Source organism: Ursus americanus, chromosome 7 (assembly GCF_024610735.1).
Source record: "Ursus americanus isolate L20-20 chromosome 7, mUrsAme1.1.p, whole genome shotgun sequence".
NCBI classification, from domain to species: Eukaryota; Metazoa; Chordata; class Mammalia; order Carnivora; family Ursidae; genus Ursus; species Ursus americanus.
In genome coordinates this window covers 36,678,799-36,700,553 of record NC_142133.1, presented here as the reverse complement: position 1 = coordinate 36,700,553, position 21,755 = coordinate 36,678,799, and the positions used below count along the sequence as shown (strand labels likewise).

At 49.6% G+C, this 21,755-nt stretch overlaps 1 protein-coding gene across 21 annotated transcripts in view; it reads right to left on the bottom strand.

Annotated features, from left to right (window-relative positions):
* The window catches only part of DYSF (dysferlin), a 204,453-nt gene that overhangs the window by 163,971 nt on the left and 18,727 nt on the right, over positions 1–21,755 (bottom strand). For all 21 annotated transcript variants that reach the window (XM_087863515.1, XM_087863520.1, XM_087863522.1 and 18 more), the window contains exons 2-3: positions 17,760–17,815; positions 16,720–16,811 (exon numbers count right to left, since the gene is read on the bottom strand). In XM_087863515.1, the coding sequence (XP_087719641.1) occupies positions 16,720–16,811; positions 17,760–17,815 (148 nt within the window). The remainder of the gene's footprint in view (positions 1–16,719; positions 16,812–17,759; positions 17,816–21,755) is intronic.

Here is a 21,755-nt window from a genome sequence, read left to right as displayed (position 1 = left end):
TAAAGAAAGGGCTAAAGAGAGAGAGGTTCACTCACATTCATTCCTCGTGATGCTAGGAGTCACATTTTCTGGAATTCGGACTGGTGTGTGCTATATTCCTTTGCAGCATGGAGCAGGCTTGTAGCATAGCTTACTAAGCAGGGGCTCCTGGAGGGTCTCCGTCCCAGGGCCAGCGTGGGGAAGGCACCTGCCACCAGTGGGTTGACTGAAGTGTCCTCAGTGTCACCACATAGCTCCCAAGATCTGACCTTTACTGCTCACTTGCTTGTACCCACTGACCTTTGTCCCCCATTTTTCCATTAGCTCTTCTTTCCAGCTTATCTCGTCACTCAGGAGAAAGACCCCACTGACACAGCATCCCAGGACGGAAACCGAAACTGCCCCTCAAACCCTAATGACTGTCCTGGTGAAGAGCTCTGGCAGCCCAGACCACCCAGACCAGTTCGAGCTTAACTCCCTGTTGACACCTGCGCAGACAGACCATGGAGGGACCCATGGAGTGACTGACAGTTACCTTTACCTCGTGATAATGCTAGAATCTCTGCCCAAGTTGGAGCACAAGCCTCATTTACATACCATACAATGTTGGGATAGGCACGTTTCCTTAAGGTGCATGACCCACCTTGTGCCCGTCCCTACGTAGATGACAAGCCTCCCCTACGTAAATATTTTAAATAGTAGGAACCCATTCACCCCTTGCTGGGGAGTCGGCTTTGGAAGTTATCCCCGGGGATCTTATTTGCTGCAAATAGAGTTTCCTCTGTGCAACAACTCCAGCTGGGGTAGTTTCTCTCTGTGACTCACCCAGGAGCAAGCTCATGTTAGTTTTGGGGGGCTACATCAGGGCCCAGGCAACGTCAAAAAGACAAGACGGTAGGTGTAAAAGGCCCGTGAATCCATGCGACATCAGCAATAGGAGTCCTCCGTCCTTCACGGGAAAAGTGGGGCGACAGAGCAGAGGGACTGGCTCCAGCAGGTGGATGACTGAGCTTGCCCTAGCCCTCGAGTCCCCCGATTCCCTGTGGGATCACCTGGAGCGGGGTGGGGGTGAGGGGCAGAGCGGGCAGTGGGGGCTGAGAGGAGGGCCGGCGGTGCAGACGTGCTGCTCGCGCGGCAGCTCGCGAGCCCTGGAGGCTGCGGCCAGAGCCGACCTGCCCTCCGTGGCCTCCCTTTCTGGCCCCGGGCCGGCCAGCCCTGCGCCCCCGGAGAATTCCCGGAAGTGGGGCGGGAACAATGGCAGGAAATGCAGCGGGAAGCGCCGGCCCCACCCCTGCCAGCCCAGGCACCTCCGGAGGCAGGGAGACCTGGGCCAGGAGGGACCGCTTGTTATTTCCTCCCTTAACGTCTTGCTGGACCTTGAAGTGCTCCCACCTCCCACCCCTGTCACAGGCCTTGGCACCAGTCCTTTGGAGGAACTGGGTGGCCTTCACAAGCCCCCACCCCCTAGGAGGAGAGGCTGGAGGCCGCACAGCCGGCTGCCTGTCCCCAGGCCTCTGGCCGTACTTCCGTACTACCTACGGAGCAGGCAGCCCCAGAGCGGGCCCACAGAATTGCTCTGGGAGGCCAAACTGCGTTGGCCGGACTCCCTGGGGAGCTTGGATGGTCTGAGGCTTGATCACAGGAAACCCTTACGGCCACTCTTCACTCATTCTGTCACAGAGGGTGGAGGAGATGGCTTTATTCAGACAGCCTCGGGGGAGGAGGGCCCAGACCCTCAGGGAGACCCACGGCATCGGCGGATCAAGAGGAAGGGGCCTCCACCAACCGGCGATGCCCCGCGCTCAGTGGCAGTGGCAGTGGCACCAGGCAGTGGCCGCTTGTGGCAGACAGGATTCAGTAGGACCACAGGAGGGGTCTGGGGGTCCTGCAGAGGCTGTGTCAGGGCCAGCTCTGAGCGTGTGGGTAGGTGGGAAGGAAACCCCCTGCAGCCTACAATAGGAAAATGTCACTGCTCTCCCAGCCTCCCCGGACCTGCCATCCCTCTTGCCAGGGTGGTGTTCTGCAGCCACTGGAACATGGGCGCAGGAGAAATGTGAGGGCTGAAATCCCAGCTGCCATCCCACAGATGGAGAGGGAGGTCAGGAATTGGCGTGGGGGAGGGAGGGAGAGATCCAGGCAGTTCACACATTGACAAGGCACACATTTTTCCTCCAGGGCTCAAGAACTGGCTCCCAGACTCATCACCCAGTAGGGCTACTGTCCTGTCGGAGATGGGAGAAACGCTCTGGGGTAGCGGCCTCCCAATCTGAGCCATCGGTGGGAGGCTATACATTAAAGAGGCCAAGTAAGTTTATTTTAACGATGCACAAAAAAATCAAAACAATTTTATTTCAAAACATTGGGCCTATTTCACAACATTGTTTATAAGAACAAAACACAGGAGGCAACCCAAATGTCCATCCTAGAAGATGCATAAATAAAGTATAGTACAGCCATATGATGGAACACTGCACAACTACACAAATAACGGGGAGTGCACCGCAGACTTATATATGGAAAATCTTCCAGATACGTTGTAAAATGAAAAAACAGAGTACAAAAAGTATGTATAGGGGTGCCTGGGTGGCTCAGTTGGTTAAGCGTCTGCCTTCGGCTCAGGTCATGATCTCTGGGTCCTGGGATCAAGCCCCATGTCCAGCTCCGTCCTCAGGGGGGAGCCTGCTTTTCCCTCTCTCTCTGCCCCTCCTCCCAGCTTGTGCTCTCTCCTCTTTCTCTCTCCCTCTTTCAAACACATAAATAAAACCTTAAGAAAAAAAAGAGCGTGCATAATATGCTACCTACTACTTAGACTAGTGGAAGTCATAGACAAATGAATGGTGGTGACGAGGCTGGGGGGAGGGGAGAGTGGAGTTACTGTTTAATAAGTACAGACTTTCAGTTTTACAAAACGAGCAGAGTTCTGGGGTGGGTGGTGGTGATGGCCGCACAACGCTAACATGTTTAGTACCACTGCATCGCACACTTAAAAATGGTTAAGATGTGTATTTTACCACAATACCAAAAATGAAATCTATTCAAATAAATAAATAAATAAATAAATAAATAAATAAATATGCTCTTTAAAAAAAGAGGAAAGTCAGAATCTATACTAGTGATTAAGCAATAACATAAGAACTCTGGAAGGACACAAAAGAAACTAAGGACAATGGTAATCTACAGGGAACAGGTAAGAACTGGGCAGCTAGGGGGACACCTGGGTGACATCTGCCTTCAGCTCAGGGCACGCTCCAGTCCTGGGATTGAGCCCCATGTCGGGCTTCCTGCTTAGTGGGGAGTCTGTTTCTCCCTCTTCCTCTCCCTCTGCCTCTCCCCTGCTTGTGCTCTCTCTCTCTCTCTCAAATAAATAAATAAAATCTTAAAAAATAGGAACTAGACAGATGGGGGACAAAGACAACAGGGAGCGATTTCACTCCATTTTTTCTTACAGTTTCTGTTTTATAACCCCTTATGTTTTTTACCAACTCAAAATTTAAATTTAAAACTGGAACATAAAATCCTAAAAATCTTATAATTCATTCATTCGGCAAATACTTATTCAACACACCCAACAAAACCCAGCCCCCACTCTCATGGAACTTACTTCTAATAATAGCTCCCCTCCTATTGAGTGAGCGCACGTGAGATACAGTGTCAGGCACCCTACCTACACTCCCTCATTTAAAATAACACTAGCCCTATGAGGTAGGTACAGTTATTAGTTCAATCCATCTTACAGGAGAGGAAATTGGGACTCGGAAAGGCATTTGACTTGATTTTACACAAAGAACAAGGCAGTCAGAAGCAGACTCAGAGGCTTTCCTTTACTGGACCTATGCTTGACCTGCTGGTGCACCTCAGAGCTCCATGAATATGAACTGAAACACACCATCAGGAAAGGAACCAGAATGTCCTCGGTTTGCTCCATCCATGCAAAAGGGAGCCCAGCCTCCACATTTAATCTGATTCAACTTAAAAAAAAAAAAATCTAATTCCAGGGGTGACTGGGTGGCTCACTCTGTTAAGCTTCGGACTCTAGGTTCCTGCTCTGGTCCTGATCTCATGGGGTCATGATCTCATGGCATCCTGCGCTCAAGCCCCGCTGTCAGGGTCTACGCTCAGCAGGGAGTCTGCTCTCTGCCCTTCCCCCAGCTTGTGCAGGCATGCTCCCTCTGTCTTTCAAATAAATAAATCTTTTTTAAAATATCTAATTCCAAGCTATATTAATTACACCTTTTTATTTTCTGTATTTTTTTAATAGGGCCACTTCTTTTTTTTAGAAGATATTTATTTATTTATTTATTTATTTATTTATTTATTTATTTATTTTTAATTTGAGAGAGAGACAGAGCGAGACCCTGATGGCAGGGAAAGTGGTCTCCGCACCCGCAGAGGGTGGCAGACCCTCCGTAGTTACCCCAGCCTTCCCCTATGCCACAGTGCTGCGAGCTGTAGAAGGTCGGGGTGCAGCAGCCCAGGGTGGACAAGAGCCCCAGGCGCTAGGAGCCGTGTGGGGAGCAGGAAGATGGGAGAAATGGGTGCAGCTCACACTGACACTGATGAAGAAGTGGATGTAAGACAAGGCCCCTCCCCCAAATGCCCAAAAAAAGTAGCGCAGGAAGGCTGGCAGAACCCACAGCTCCTGATCTATTTGATTCAGGGGACACCTCAAGTGGCAGACTCTAGGGTGTCACCCCAACCATCATTTTCACATGTCCGGTCACTCCTAACATTTCCAGATGGTATCTTTCAACCTCTAGCAACACTCTGGAAACATCCTTTCTCTCCTCTTCCAAAGATAAATATTTATCATTGCATGATTAAGTATAAGAGCTCTCAAGTCATCCTTCCAGGGCTGGAAGCCCAGCTCTGCCACGTGACAGCTGTGTGGCTGGACACAAGTTACATAACTTCTCTGAGCCTGTTTCCTCATCCGTCAAAGTCATTCATTCATTTGACAAATATGCAGTGAGCGTCTGCCACGGGTCCAGCACTGTCGTAAGTACTGGGGACACTGGTTGAACAAAGTGGACAATCCCCTCTTCACCATGGGAGCTTCTGGGGAAAGTACACACTTCAGAGGGTTCTTGAAAACTTGAGTTCACACACCTAACACCCTTACGTGTGCCTGGAACATGGATGGGGCTTGGGAAATGGCAGCTCCCTTCCTCCCCACCCTGTTCACCACCATCCTGTCCATCTGGGCATGTACCTGTTGTCCCGAATCACCGTGAGGGCCACATTAGAACATGCCTTGAAACACTGTCATATGGAAGAGGTTAGATCTACGTTTGGTCTTTCCTGATGGTGGACTAGAGAGGAGAGGCTCAAAATCTCAGGGAGAAAAACGTGGCTCAATAGAAGGAAGAACTTTCCAACAGACTACCCCAGGCCTGTAAAGGGCTTTTTCCTGACTCCAGCACTGTCCTTCAAGGATGGAAGGAACGAGACTCCTAGCCTGAGGACTCATAGGTCTTTCAACGCTGGCCGACATACCTGCCCGGGGGGGAAGGTTGCGGTGAAAGCTTGTGTGGCCCATGCACAGGCCCGGCCGAGAGTAGGATCAGTAGTGAGGGTAGTGGGTTAGACAGTTGTCCTCATGACCACTAGAACCTCCCACAGGCTGTAAATGTGGAGGAAGTGCTGGGGATGGAAAGCCAGCTCACAGCCGTCATGGTAAAGACCGAATCAGGAAGAGTCATCTGTGGATGTGGAATCTCGGGGCACATTTTGATGAGGAATGGGATACGTGCAGGGTCTTAACATGTCTCTTAAGAGACTCAGAGGGGGGTGAAGAAGAACAGTAAACATACAATGGAAAAATCAGGTGCCACCTTGACACATGATCAAAGTGACATCATCAATGGGGGGCGTCTTGTGCCCCCAGAGCCTGAGACGGACACAACACACCTACAAAATATTCTGGCCACAGATTAGTAACTGAGTCTAATCATGAGAAAAACATGAAATAAGTCCCAAACGAAGAACATTCTATTAACAAAAAACTGACGTATTATTCAAAACTGTAAGTTGTTGTAAAAGACAGAGGCTGTGGGAATGTTCTAGATTAAAGGGGGCCATGGAAACATAATGACTGAATTGAATATGGGAATCTAGATTGGATCCCATACTGAGAAAGAAGGGGAGGGGGGCTTTCTATAAAAGACATTATTTGGGGGCACCTGGGTGGCTCGTTCAGTTAAGTCTTCGACTCTTGATTTCAGCTCAGGTCATGATCCCAGGGTTGTGAGATCAAGCCCTGCTTCGGGCCCCAAATTCAGTGGGGAGTCTGCTTGAGATTCTCCCTCTCCCTCTGCCCTTCCCCCACCCTCCACCCCCTCACTTGCTCGCTCTCTAAATAAATAAATAAATAAATAAATAAATAAATAAATAAAATCTTTTTTTAAAAGATATTTAGTCAACTGATAGGACGGAATAAAAACAGTGAATTAGGTGGAAGTCTGGCAACCATGTTAAGTTTACTGAAGTTGATAGCGACACTGTGATTACGTAAAAGTACATCCCTATTCTTAGGAAATACACTGAAGTATTTAGGGATAAAGGGCCATGACGACTATAACTTACCCTCCACTAGGAGAGAGGGGGAAAAGGAAGGAAGAAAACGGGAAGGAGGGAGAGGAGAGAGACTAATATAAAGCAAATGGGGCAGAATGTTAATCAGTGATTCTGAGTAAAGAGTATAAGGAATGTTCTTTGTTCTGTTTTTGCAACTTTTCTGTACATTGGAAATTATTTCTTTAAAAAGCTCCAGAAGCATTTCCATGTGTCAGTTTCTCATTCTTTATCTTCTAATTTAAGACACGGACATGTCAACTAAAAATACATATATTACAACGCAAGCCCATTCATTACTGACTCAGCGGCACCTTCCCCTCATTAGAGTCAATGGATCAGGCATGACCGGAAAGTCAGCGAGCCCCTGGCTGGCAGGGCACACACACATACACACACGCACACACATACGCACACTCTCACACACACATACACATGTGCACACACATACACACCGGCGCCATACATGCACGCACGCACACGCATGCACGCTCTTGCTCACACACACGCACATACACACACACATACACACTTGCACGCACACGCATACATGCATGCGCACACACACCTACACACACGCACGTACACACACACGTGTGCACTCAGGGAAGATTTAAGGTCCCTAGGAGGAGAGAGCCGTGAGCTGTGGCCACCCCCAGCCCTCAGCCATGTGTGCCTGGCGTGAGGGGCAGGAAATGAGGGACAGCCGGACATTCCCACCCCCTGAGCCCGCCTGGCCTCTGGCAGCCTTCCCGCCAGTATCTGATTCCCCAGGGGCTGCCCAAGGGTAACCAAATAGTTTTCCACTTCCATCCAGAGAAAGACAAAAGAAAAACTATTCTGAAACCCGGGAGTGTCCTGGAGAGAATTCAGGACAAAATATAAAAATCCTTGGAAGATCAGGGAACGGTCAACACTTCCGAGCATGCTAAGAACAATGAGATGGTGACTGTATATATTCCTGCCTCCCAAATATTCCAGAAAGGGGGGCCTGCAAACCGGCCTACTGAAAGCCAGAGGCTGAACTTAGGCCTACTTTCCCCAACTTCTAGCTACAGCAAACCACCACTCTGCCTTTTTAAATGTCTAAGTGCACATACACACACAGCTGGGGCCGCATCTGGGAATAACGGTTGTCCGCAGGGAGAAAATATCCTCCACACGTGAAACAGACGGAGAGTGAATTCTCCTGATAGGATCCCAAACATACAAACTGCTATGAATTAGTAAGAAAAAAACAAGCAACTCAAAATATGAGGATAGGCGATTGACAAAAGAAGAAATACAAACGGGCAGTAAAACACGTGAAAAGATGCCCAACTTCACAAGTAGTCAAGAAAACACAATTTAGGGGTGCCTGGCTGGCCAGTCAGTAGAGCACGCACTCTTGATCTCCAGGTTGTAAGTTTGAGCCCCACGTTGGGTGTAGAGATTACTTAAAAATAAAATCTTAAAGGGGCGCCTGGGTGGCTCAGTGGGTCAAGCGTCTACCTTCAGCTCAGGCCTTGATCCCAGGGTCCTGGGATCGAGCCCTGCATCGGGCTCCCTGCTCAGCCGGGAGCCTGCTTTTCCCTCTGCCCCTCCCTCCACTCGTGCTCTCTCTCACTCTCTCTCAAATAAATAAAAACTAAATCTTCTAAATAAATAAATAAATAATAAAATCTTAAAAAAAAAAGAAAGAAAACATGGTTTATAAGATACTCTTCTCCCCCAACCATGGCACTAAGCAAAAATAAAAAACTGACAGGCGATTACTTTTTACACGTTTGGTGGACATAAATTAGGACACATTTCTGAAAAGTAATTTGGCAGAATCTATGAAAATGTTGTATGCTCATATCCTTTGATCTAATAATCAACTTCTATGGACCTATTTTAAAGAAAAAAAATAGTATAAGGTCATGAAAACTTTGGGATAAAGATAGTCACTGAAGGGGCAGAAAAGAAATTAGAAAGAAATCAAATCCCAATCAGTAAGGGCAAGTTGGAATAAATTATGGGGCACCCACCCTGTGAAATACCACACATCCATTTAAAATGGGGTTGATCCAGGTGCCTGGGTGGCTCAGGTCATGACCCCATGGTCCTGGGATCGAGTCCCTCATCAGGCTCCCTGCTCAGCAGGGGAGTCAACTTCTCCTTCTGCCTCTCCCCATGTTCTCTCTCTCCCAAATAAATAAAATCTTTAATTAATTTATTTATTTAATGCGGTTGATCAGTCCACACTAACATTGGAAAGAGTCCATGATGGTATAGACCACTATGTACAGCATGATTCCATTCTTAAGTACACGCATGCACGTTTTGTAAACAGATGTTTGCACAGGCTGAGGAAAAGTCGAGAAAGATATGCACCAAATTGTCAACAGTGGACACACTGGAGGGAAGGGAAGCAGCAGATGGGGAAAGGGTGGGAAAACCTGCACTTCCTCCTTTATAACTTTTTAGGAATGGAGGTTACTTTTGCTTATTAAAAAGACACTTATAATTTGTATATTCTTGTGGGTTTTTTTTTTAATTCTTTTAAATAAAAGACTGTGTGTGCACCTGTGTATGCGGCTTGTTGGTGCGCACTCCGGTGCAGTCACGTGTCCACATGGGACGTGTGGTGCTATGCTCACAGCTGGCGTGGTTTGTGTATGTGCGTCTCTACAGATCCAACAGTCCCTAACTGAACACCTTCAACGTGCCAAGCACCCAGGAGGCATCTGACGCCCACACACTATCTCACGCAAGCTTCACGACAACCATGCACCGTAGGTACTGTTACGGTCATTATCCCGATGGGGAAACGGGTTCAGAGAAATCCAGGTCGCAGTGTCAGGATGAGGCTCACTACGGAGAGGGGGTCCCCGAGAGCAGCCTTCGACCCTCATTCCCATGCCACCACCCCTGCCCTGCTCAGCTCTGTGGACAGCTGGGGCACTGAGGGCACCCGCCCCGGCTGGGCTGGAACCCCTGGACCACACCAGCCCACCCCCTATGTGGCCCCCCGGGCACCATCCGGCCAGCCCTCCCCCCAGGCGCCCCTGCCAGGGCCTGTGCATTCTTGTGCCGGGCTCCCCTTTGAAGGACAAACACTCTGGTTCAGCTCCTTCCGAGAAACCCCCACAGTCCCCAGTACATTAAGCCCACTGTCCCAGGAGGCACCAGGACACGCCCACCTCCACCCCGAGGGCAGCCCTTCAAGCGATCGTCACCGAAGTCAGGAAGACCACCTTCCCAATCTCCTCAAAGGCTATCATGGTGTCTGCCGCTCACCATTCACATTCCGCACGGTCCCCCAGGCTGCGAAGAAAGGCGAAACCCTAAGCCATAGGTGGCCACCAACACTTCAGTATGAATTAGTCCTTTCTCAAACCATCGCTGGCTGAGAGCGGGCTTTGATGGGAAAAGGCTGAGTCAGTGGGAACTGAAGCAAGTGGCGCAGCGGGAGAGCAGCACAAGAGAGATCTGGAAAGAGGATGTGCCAAAAGGAACTGCCATTTACGGAGCAGCCAGCAGCCTCTCCATGGCCGTTCCCCGAGATGCGCTTGTGCAGTTGGTGTGACGCCCCCTGAGGAGGAAGAAACGGGGCGCAGGGAGCTTCGCTGAGACAAAGTCCACACTCATTCCACTGGGCCAGGCTGTCAAGCCCTGTGTGGCGGTGGGAAGAGGGGCAGCTGCGAGAGAAAGGAGGAGGAGGAGCCTGGGTGGCTCAGTGGGTTGAGCGTTCGGCTCAGGTCGTGATCTCGGGGTTGTGGGATCGAGCCCGCCACCCGTCCATCTGCTTAAGATTCTCTCTCTCCCTCTCCCTCTGCCTCTCCCCCCACCACCAGCATGTGCTCTCTCTCTCTTAAAATAAATAAGTAAATAAAACTAAAAAAAAAAAAAAAAAAAAAAACGATGAAGAAGGAGAAGGAGCAGGCATTCAGAGAGGTTCCCAGGCTGCCTCCTGGGCGCCCAGCCAGTTGTAGGCACCATGATGGATGACCCATATCACCGGAAAGCGAGGGCCAGCAAGGCTCTGGTGGGGATGAGAGACCCCTTAATGCTGCACCTTAGAGAGTCACCAGGTCACTAAGAGTTTCCAAGTATTCCAAAGAAATTGCTACAAACATGAACTACTGTGAACAGGGTTTTTTAAGGCAATATGCCTCCTGACCAATTCCTGGTGTAAACTTTGGGGTCCTTCTGTATTGCTTGTTTAAAGGGAAACGGGGGAGGGCGGACGCCTGGGTGGCTGAGTCGGTTAAGCATTTCCGCTCAGGTCATGATCCCAGGGTCCTGGGATCGAATCCTGCATTGGGCTCCTTTCTCAGCGGGGAGCCTGCTTCTCCCTCTGCCTGCCACTCCCCCTGCTTGTGCTCTCTCTCTCTGACAAATAAATAAAATATTTTTTAAATAAATACATAATAAAATCAAGGGAGACAGGGTGCAAAGTCACCCTGAGAGACATCAAATACAGAACCCCTGTTAGGTTGACATTTAAGATAAACCATGGATAATTTTTTATTGTAAGTATGTCCCACGCAATATTTGGGACAAACTTAACTGGGTGTCCTGAATGTTCCTTTGTTGAAGCTGGCCACCCCATTCCGGGCCTGGCGAGGCCTGGAGCCAGGCAGGAACATGTTGATCCGGTGTGTTTCGGACAGGTAGATGTTCTGACCCCTATGGAGACTTTTGCTTCCATGTGTATGTTTACCTAATATTTAAATAAAAAATATACCTGCATTAATTAATTTCCACAGAAAAGCCATTCTCCGGGACAAATTAAATTAACCACATTTAATTCATTGACATATTTTCTATCCAGTGCAATTAACTATTTCCTTTGTCTTCAATCTTCATTTGTACTTGACTGAAATTAGTGTCATTGGTAACAACTATTTTCTGTTTACATTCCCAACACAGATTTGGCTCAAAGGTCTCTTTTTCAGTGTGTTGGTTCATATCAAGCTCCAGCAAATACAGCTCCTTTCTATTTTGAGTTTTCTCTTATGGAATTATTTCTATTAAGTCCAGTTTCCCCCAGGTCAGTGTTTACAGTTACCAAGGGGATTCGTCATTCCCTTTTTCATTCCCTTCACGATTCTACCATGTGCGGTTTTAGCCATGATTACTTCGTGGTGATCATTTCCACCACTAATCACACATACACTATTACAAGAGTGACGTTTTGTATTTATTTCCTGGTTAATCTATGAAAAAACTGACAGCATCCTTTAGAGACATGCTGGCGTTGCCCTAACACAGTGGGCGTTCAACTTGGGGTGTACACCGGCCTCCCGCGGGGATGCCTGCACCCCACTCCAGAGTTTCTTGTTTAATCTATTTGCTGTGGAGCCCAGACACTGATCTCTTTTAAAGCTCCCCCATCAGGGGTGCCTGGGGGCCCAGTCAGCTAAGCATCTGACTTTGGCTCAGGTCACGATCTCGAGGTCCTGGGATCAAGCCCCGCATCAGGGTTCCCGTTCAGTGGGGAGTCTGCTTCTCCCTCTCCCTCTCCCTCTGCCCTTACCCCCACTTGTGCTCTCTCTCTCTCAAATAAATAAATAAAATCTTAAAAAAAAAAAACCAGCTTCCGCATCGTTCTAATAAGCAGCCAGGTTTGGAAAACTGTTGTAAAAATCTAGAGCTATGCTGTCCAACACAGCAGCCACTATGCACATTAGCTATTTCAATTTAAATTGACTAAAATTAAATAAAATTCAAGATTCAGTTCCTCAGTTATACCAGCCAACACAGAACATTTCCATCATCTCAGAAAGTTCCATCAGGCGGCATGGGTCTGGATTGAGGTGAGTGGCTCTAACCCTGGACTGCCCAGTTAGAAATCTCTCATAACCAGTGGTTTGTCACGGTGCCCGCCAGCCACTGGGATAGGGAAAAGCTGCAGGTGATGCTGTCCTGTAGCCTGGATGAGGAACCTCTCGGTGGAACCCCCCAGTGGTCAAAACAGCTGGTAATGGGTCAGCATCAGCACCCCTGCAGCGTCCCTCTGAGAAGCCCAGAGGAAACGGGAAGTTGTCAGTGCCGCCTGAGACAGGAGTCCAGGACCTCCCGCTGGGCTTTCTACCGTGTCTCCTATCCACAGGAGTGGAGTTTCCTTTTGTGTGTATTTCGGACCTGGTTTTATCAAAGTTGGCCCAGCCCCGCAGTTGGCTCTGGGGTGGCTCAGGGTGGGTGGGTGCTAAGCAGCCAGGAGGCAGTTCCCAAGCCCCTGTTCCCTTCCTCTGGCACGGAGGGCTCCCCAAGTTCCCAGTCTGGGCCAGCAGACCAGTCTGGTATAATGAGGCCACCCCAAACTGCCAATGGTCATCAGGGGAAACACAGCAGTGTCAAATGCCACAGAGGCCTTGGGGACAGAGGAGAGTCGGGGTGGAGAAGAGCTGGAGGGGAGAAAGAAGGGAGAGAGGAGGGAGGAGAAGCAAAGTGCGAGACTTGTGAGACAGAGGTGCTGAGGAAGGGGCTGTGAAGAACGAGGGAGCTCTGGGGGACCTCTAGAAACCGATGGAGGCAAGCGAGGAGGTTAGGCGGAGCGAGAGGAGGCAAGACAGAGGGAGCCCGAGAATTACCATCAGGGGAGGCTCTGGTCCACCTCATTTAGAAGGAGCCCGAGGAGGACCCTTCGTGAGCTCACAGCACACAGGCCCAGGACGCCCAGAGGTGACGGAGGACTACGTGATGACCCTGTAGGTCCTCACTGAAATCCTAAGGTCAGATGACAACGGTCACTGTCACGCCTGTCATTTCCTTCTTGGCTTCCTCACCAAACAGTGACAATATGAAACCAGAGAGTAGGTGTTCTTCCTTTTTTTTTTTTTTAAGATTTATTTATTTATTTGGGGGGGTGCAGAGGGAGAAGAAGAGAGTCTTAAGCAGACTCCACGCTGAGCATGGGGCTCGATCTCACGACCCTGAGCTCACAACCTGAGCCGAAACCAAGAGTCAGTCACTCAACCAACTTTGTCACCCAGGTGCCCCCAGAAAGTAGGTGTCCTATTTAAATATTTCCTTAAACTGAAACCACAGTTTCTCTTTCAAACTGTAAAACGCCACATGGTTGCTCTTGTTGCTTCCTGGTATATTTCATACTTTCACCGCTTTGGAATTGTTAATACTTTTTTTTTTTTTAAAGATTTTATTTATTTATTTAACAGAGATAGAGACAGCCAGCGAGAGAGGGAACACAAGCAGGGGGAGTGGGAGAGGAAGAAGCAGGCTCATAGCAGAGGAGCCTGATGTGGGGCTCGAACCCAGAACGCCGGGATCACGCCCTGAGCTGAAGGCAGACGCTTAACCGCTGTGCCACCCAGGCGCCCCTGGAATTGTTAATACTTTTAATCTCAGACTCTTTTCTCACCACCACGTGTAGGATGAAAGTCCCGTGAGGTCTGACCGCGGGGACACACGGCATGGCCTTGCTGTCCTGCCTCCCTGCCACTGCTCCAGCAGCCGCCCCCTCAGGCCCCTACAGGCAAGTAAACTGCTCTGGAGGCCACACACCCCACGGGCTGCCACAATGAAGCCACAGCTCCATTACTGCCACACGTGACACTGTGGTTTGGGCCACCTTGGAAATTCTTCAGATATTTATGAATATAAGTTTAAATCTGAATTTAGTTTAATTCAAATTTAATTTTTAATTGCTAGAAGTGCAAAAAAAATTTTAAAGATTTTATTTATGTATTTGACAGAGAGGGAGGGAGCACAAGCAGGGGGAGCAGCAGGCAGAGGGAGAGGGAGAAGGAGCCCCCCCACCCCCCACGGAGCCCTGATGCCAGGGCTCAATCCCAGGACCCCAGGATCATGACCTGAGCAGAAGGCAGACGCTTCACTGACTGAGCCACCCAGGCACCCCACTAGAAATGCAAAATTAAGAAACGTTTGGAAAACTCAAACCCTACATGCAAGTAGTTACAAGAAAGAAGTTGCTAGTAAATCGGGAAGTTTTGAGAATTAGCAGTTCTGTAAATTGAAGTTTGAGGAACTGATTTCCAGCACTGGCCCTGCAGTGAACTGGTGTTCGGGGAGCTGGCCTCCCCCTAGGAGCTAGAGGACACCCACAGGGGCCAACAGGAAGGCCCCAAGGTGCAGTGCAGCTTGGCCGTCATGTGTGGCACTGGCCTGGTGTCACCCTGAGGACCAGCCTGGCCCTTGAATCGGTCAAAAATATCTTCACAGCCCCTGCTTTCAGGTCTGCTTTATGATTTTAGAAATCTCCCCACAAGGCCTGTAAAATGCTGAATACGATCATAAAAATGAAACCCATGTGCCTTGCAGCAACCAGACCGTCCTACCTTTGCCTCCCTAAGCCCTCTCAAGTCTAGCACCATAAGGGAACGGAACTCTCCAGAAGGGTCCAGCACCCCCCTGGGCCTTCCAGGAGCCTCTGAGAGGCACAGGGACTCAGTGATGACAAGCATGTTGCAGACCCACCTTCAAGGACAGCTGTACCATCACCAGCCTCTGAGAAGAGCACCCCATCTCTCAGAGCCATGGTGTCCCCCATAGAGATGACAACTGTAACAGCAGTACCCAGCTGATTTAAAAAGATCTTGTATTATAAAGGCTCAGCACAGGACCAGACACTCGTCTAAGCCCTTGGTAAACATCAGCTGTTGTGGTTTTGCTATTCTTACCCTCAGCCTGGTATCAGAGAACCCCTCCCAATCTGGCCCCACACTCCGTCCTCACTGGGCTGCGTGTGTGAGTCCCACCTGTAAGGCCTTAACCCAGCTGCCCATCACACCCGAATGCTGGAATGCCCTCCCCTCCTCACCCTCCAAAGCCTTGGAGTCAGTCTGTATGGCCCTCCCCCAGGAAGCCTTCCAGGACTGTCCAGGGCCCAGCATCACTCCCTCCCTCACCTGCTGCTCCACCATTCAAGCTTATCAGAGGCTGCCTTTTTTCCACAAAATGTCTGTGTTGGGGTAGATTAGTGTGAAGGGATCCCAGCCCCTGCCCCCTGCGCAGGCAGGGTGGAGGTCCCCATGAAAAAGCGCCCCCACCTCCCCACACACACCCTGTTCTACACCCATGACGAGCAGAGTCACAGTGAGTGGCAGGTGGATTTTTCTTCCAAGCTTTTTAAGATTTCAGACTTTCCAGGTGTTTGGCAGCCCAAGACCCTAGGCGTCTGACTCCTCCCTTCCTCCCTTTCTCTCCTCTCCCACCCCAGGGTGCCAGGCCTGCCAGCCCCAGACACTGGCGACCCAGTTCCCAGACAAAGGCACGCCTGTGAGCAGATCACCAAACAGCAAGCCCACGCCTCAGTAAACGGCACCAAGAGCAGGAGCCCACCCCTGGTGGCACCTACCACAGCCCTACCCACCCCCAACACCCCCACCCCCACCCCCCCCACCACGCCCAGCAGGGAGGCTGAACCCTGCCCTCACATTCAAGGCCACGGGGCCTCACAGGCTGTTCTCCCAGACCACCTGACCCCACCTCGAGCAGGGCCATCAATCCGCAAGCTTGGTTGGGCCTGCCCGCCCCCGGCCCCCACTACCACCGGCACATACGAGGCCTGCAGCTCAATGACAGGAGAGAGGACCCACTGCCTGTCTGTGAAGAGTCTGCTTTTGCCTCCACAGCTTTGCTCCTCTACCGCCCTTGCCTGAAAACCCTCCTCACGACGTACATGAAACAGAGAAAGGCCTGCCACAGGGAGGTGTGCCGTCACTGCGTTACCTTCCCACTTCTAAACCACAGATCTCACCTCCAGTCCCTCCTCTTCCATGACACCCTCCTCAAGAGCTCCCTGCTAGCTGCAGCTTCACTTTGCCAGCCCGCTGCTGGGGTGTGCCGCTGCCCTCACCGGCCTGGACTGGGCGGGGAGAGGTGGCCGCACCCAGGCTCCCCTGGGCTGGAGCAGGACACAGGGAGCCTTTCCTCCCTGCTCCCTGGGGCACAGGTTGTCCGTGCAAATGCATGCACACCTGATTCGAGCCCATCTCCCTTCCCTGCAGCCTGGACAGCTCTCAGATTTACCCGTGGCTGAGTTCTGGAGGCTACAGGCAGGCCCCTCCCCAACATCTACCACTAGGCCAGGCCCAGGAGAGGCACGTCTTCAATAAATGCTGAGTCGAAACCCCAGCTCTCCAGGGCCTAGATTCTGGAGTCTATGTCCACCACGAACCTCCCTGTACCTTCAGGCCACGGAGTCCCCCTTGCCCACCTCACCTGTTCCTCCCCATTGTCTCATGGTCTTTGACCACCACATGGAGCTCGGAGCTCTGATCCAAGGGGATGCCCTTGAGGTCCCACTCAAAGCCCTGGAAGAAAAAGAGAAAACACATCTTAACTGGTGGCCCCCTAGGAGAAGAAACTGTGTCTGGTTTACCCTGGTCCCTTCAGGGCACTAAACAACCATCCATGAACAATGCTGGGGGGTGGATGGATGAACGAGTGAGTGACTGAATGAATGAATACATGAATACAAGAATACATGAATACCAGGGTTCCAGAGGCTCAGAAGAGAAAACGAAAGCTGAAGGCAGAAGAGAGAAGGAAGTCAGGCTCCCATGGCCCCCTTCCCCCAGCTCAATTCCACCAATCACCGGGAAGCCGGGCCAGGAGCACAGCTGGGGAAAATGCGTGGTGACCCTGCAGGGTCCTCAGGGCCCGAGATCAATATGCTCGTACGGAAGCCAGGCCTGTGGTGGGCAGCACGAATCAGTGCCACACTGGGTGTGCCTGTCCAGAGGCCCTGGCACTCTCCTCAGAGCAGAGGTGCCCCAGTGCACCCCAACCATAGCCACGCAAGGCATCCAGAGTTTCCCCGGGACCAGCAGGGGGCCACATGCAGGGAGCTGGCTGAGGACCTGGTTAACAGGGAGGACGGAGGGGAGGAGGTGGGCTTTGGGCAGGAAGAACAGCCTGTGTAAGGGAGTCAGATCAGGCCAGAGAGCCCCTAAACGACCTGCCTGGTAGTTCTACCTGGCTGATGAGAGCTGGGAGGAAGAGAAACAAAAGACATCTCACTCCTCCCCGTGCCACACTCACATCAGAGGAGATGCTTCTATTTACCCAGCAGGACAGGCCACGAACCCTCCTCCCAGGTTCCTAGCACCAGGCGGACTCCGTTGACACACTGGACCAGCAGCCCGACCACTCCTTGACAATGACACTGGGAGAGCCACCTCCTGCCCCAGCCCCCGACTGGTCACTGCAGAGACAGTGGCAGCAGAGCGAAAAGGAGGGAGAACGGAAAGCTTGCCTACCTCATTCCACACGGGGTTCACGCTGTTCTTGATGACTTTGGTTCTCTTCTTCACTCCTGCGAGAGACACAAAGGGAGAGTGGAGAGACAAATGCCACCCCTGCACCTCCCACCGCGTTAGGGTTGGCTTCTGAGAGCTGAGAGCCTCGCTGCCACCCACCTGCCAAAGGAAACCTCACCAAGCCAAGGGGTTCCTGAGAATCCCACCGGGCTGCAAGGAGGGGCCGATGCCAGTCACGTGACTTCTCTCTCTCAGCTCTGGGACTGAGAAACAGCACCCCCACACTAGCATGTTTTTAAAGGAAAATACTCAGCTTGTCTCTTCTTAATGACTTTGTTACTGTAATGATAATATGTTATTATATAACATAACAATAACACATTCTATTGTTAGGAAGTTAGGACTTTCTAAATAAAGTTGTTTAACTGTAAATTTTCTGATTCTAAGAATGAATGATCTTCATGGAGAATATTTTTCTTTTTAAAAACATCTACCTGCACCTATCGTATGATTCCATTTCTTTGAAACAGCCAGAGAGGCAAAGCCAGAGACAGGAAATAGATGGGTAGTTTTCAGTGGCTGGGATGGAGGGATGGGAATGGGGAGCAAATGCTTCATGGAGGTTTCTTTTGGAGGTGATGAAATGTTCTGGAATTAGAATGATGATGATTGCACATCCTGGTGAATATACTAAAAACCGTCGAAATTGTGCGCTTTTCAATGGTTAAAATTTCAGGGGATGTGAGATTTACCTCAATTAGAAAACAGTCCCCCCACCCTTGCCTTGAAGGGGTCTGTCTGAAGTAGGCTTTCCCAAGGCTGGCAATGGCTGGGCCAGCAGAATGCAGAATGGTTTGGGGTAGACAAGAAGAATGACACAGTCACGGCTGAGATGGGACCCGCCGTCCCCAGACGACAGCCAGCCAGAGCACCTCCTCCGGAGCCTGGGCCACGGAGGAGTGGATGCAAGGCACAGAAAGCCTCGCCATGTCCGACCCTTCCTCGAAGCATCAGAACAGAAATGACTCGGGGTTCAATGGATGATTAAAAGCGGTCAGTCAGACACAGAACTTACATTCGGGTTGGATCCTAATGATCACCTGGTTCCACCCCACCTGGGCAAGACTCTAGTGAGAAGCTTTTGGTCTCACCTGGACTGCTCAACTTTTACAGCGTCTGGACCATGAAAGCCCTGCAAGCCTCTGGAAACATCTCCCAGGACCCCCGAGTCCCCCTCTGCAGCTATGCATTGCCAGGGACCTCCTGCGGGCTCAGCCCCCTCTGGTCAGTGTCAGAGCAGGAAGAAAAGAAAAGCAGAGTGGGGTCAAGGATGCAAGCAGGGTTTGGGGGCAGATTTGAAAGAGAGAAACCATAGAGAAAGAGAAAGAGAAAGCGAAGGGAAATTGTGGAGAAAGAGACATCTGAGGGGGAGAGGCAGAGCAGGGCTTGGTAGACTTGAAGGCAATGATGTTGAAATGGTTGCTTAGCCCCCGGGGAGTCCCTTCAGAGATCCGATAAAACTCCCCCAAGTGGGGCAGGGTGAGCTCCCAACCCCCTCTCAAGGCCGGCTGCAAACCACTGACGTAGGAAAAGAATGTGGGCTTCAGAATGACACAGGCCACCACAGAACACTTATTTCCCGTGAAGCCTCAGGACAGAGGTTCTCAAACTTTTTGATCACAGGACGTAACTCTTCAAATTTACTGAGGACCCCAAAGAGCTTTTATTTAGATGGCTTGTATCGAATGACCTTTACCGGATTAGAAGTAACAACTGAGGCATTTAAAAATATTTATTTAGGGGCGCCTGACTGGTTCGGTGGGTAGAGCCTGAAACTCTTTTTTTTTTTTTTTAAAGATTTTATTTATTTATTTGACAGAGAGAGACAACCAGCGAGAGAGGGAACACAAGCAGGGGGAGTGGGAGAGGAAGAAGCAGGCTCATAGTGGAGGAGCCTGATGTGGGGCTCGATCCCATAACACCGGGATCACGCCCTGAGCCGAAGGCAGACGCTTAACCGCTGTGCCACCCAGGCGCCCCAAGAAACTCTTGATCTCGGGGTTGTGAGTTCAAGCCCCACACTGGGTGGGGAGCCTACTTAAAGAAATATTTGTAATGGGGCGCCTGGGTGGCACAGCGGTTAAGCGTCTGCCTTCGGCTCAGGGCGTGATCCCGGCGTTGTGGGATCAAGCCCCACATCGGGCTCCTCTGCTATGAGCCTGCTTCTTCCTCTCCCACTCCCCCTGCTTGTGTTCCCTCTCTCGCTGGCTGTCTCTATCCTGTTGAATAAATAAATAAAATCTTTAAAAAAAAAAAAAAAGAAATATTTGTAAAAGTTAAAAATATTTATTTAGTAATTAACCTGAAATTAATGGTGATAAACCCAATCCATGCTAATAGAAGTGACCTATTTTTCTGAAAAGTAACTATAATTTCCAAAATGAAGGAAAAAGAAAAGTGCCATTATTTATATTTTACAAATCTCTTTAATGCCTAGCTGGGTTATCATATCTACTGCTACATTCACCCTGTCAAGATGTCTTGTTCTGGGTGACATCTAGGAAGAAAAATCGAATGAGATATAGATTGTTGGAAAAGGAGGCATATTTTAATAAATTTGCAGATAACTGTGGACATCCTTCTTCAATACTACAACAAAAACTTGGCAAGTAGTATTTCCTAAAAGCAGGTGGAGGAACATTTTGTACTCTGTTACATTTAAGTCATGGTTCTAAAAAAAAAAAAAAAAAAAAGTCCACGGTTCGGTCTTGCACTTTGAATGAATATCTTACCCATGCATGATTCTGGTTGCTGGGAAACTTTCTGCTAGTTGAGTTATGTAGACCTCCCGAAGGTTGACACATTTGATTCCATAATGTGAAAAGAATCACATTCATTAATATTGCCATCAATCTCATCAGCAAAGTCATTACATGCCGAGAAGCTAAAAGATGCAATTTTCTATGATTCCAATTCCGGTTTGAAAGCTCAAATGTTATAATTGGCAACAGATAAGAAATGTCTGCTTGAGGTGGGTCGCTCACTCTTTCATTCCCAAGAAAATGTCAGTTAAATGCCCAAGTCTGAATAGGCGCAGTGTGTCAGTCATTCTTTCAAGTAAAAACAATATTCCAGGAAAACACACATACACACACAAAACTGGCTGGTTCAGCTTGCAACTCAAGCAGCCATACATGTGCTTCTTCTTGCAACAGTCATCATTTTTCAGTGTGGAGCAGACGTGCTCTATGCATACTTCTGTCTCAGCACTCAAAATATCACAATCATGTATATTTGAGGATCAAGATTAATAAAATTAGAGCGCCTGGGTGGCTCAGTCGGTTAAGCATCTGACTTCGGCTCAGGTCATGATCCCAGGGTCTGGGGATCAGGTCCTGCATCAAGCTCCCTGCTTGTGCTCAGTGGGAAGCCTGCTCTGCTCCCACCCCCTATTCATGCGCTCTATCTCTCAAATAATAAAATCTTTTTTAAAAAGATTAATAAAATTAATAATTGTACAGCTTTATTAAGAACATTCCTCAACTAAACTGGCTTTAAAAAAAAAAAAAACCTGCAAATACGAGGGTGAAGAATACAATGGCAAGTACAACTTGGCACCCAAGCCTTCACTAGTATTAAGATACCAGCAGTTTTACCTTCCCTCACTGTTGTACTATCAGTGCAAATGTTGACACAATGAAAAAGGCACATAGCACCTTGAGGTTATTCTGAAAATAGTTGTAACCTTGCTGGCCTCCTCGAAGAGTCTTGGGGATTCCCCCCAGGAGTCCCTGTAACACACTTGAAAAAACTCTTGGGAAAATTCATTGCACATGTCAGCTTCTGGTTCCTCACCTGTAAGGTCCTAATGATACCACTCTGTGGGGTTTTGTGAAAAGTAAACAAGATAGTATGAGTGAGGTTCCTGGCACACAGCGGACTCATTAAATATGAGTTCATTTCACTGTCCCTAACCCTCAACCCGCACCACTCAGA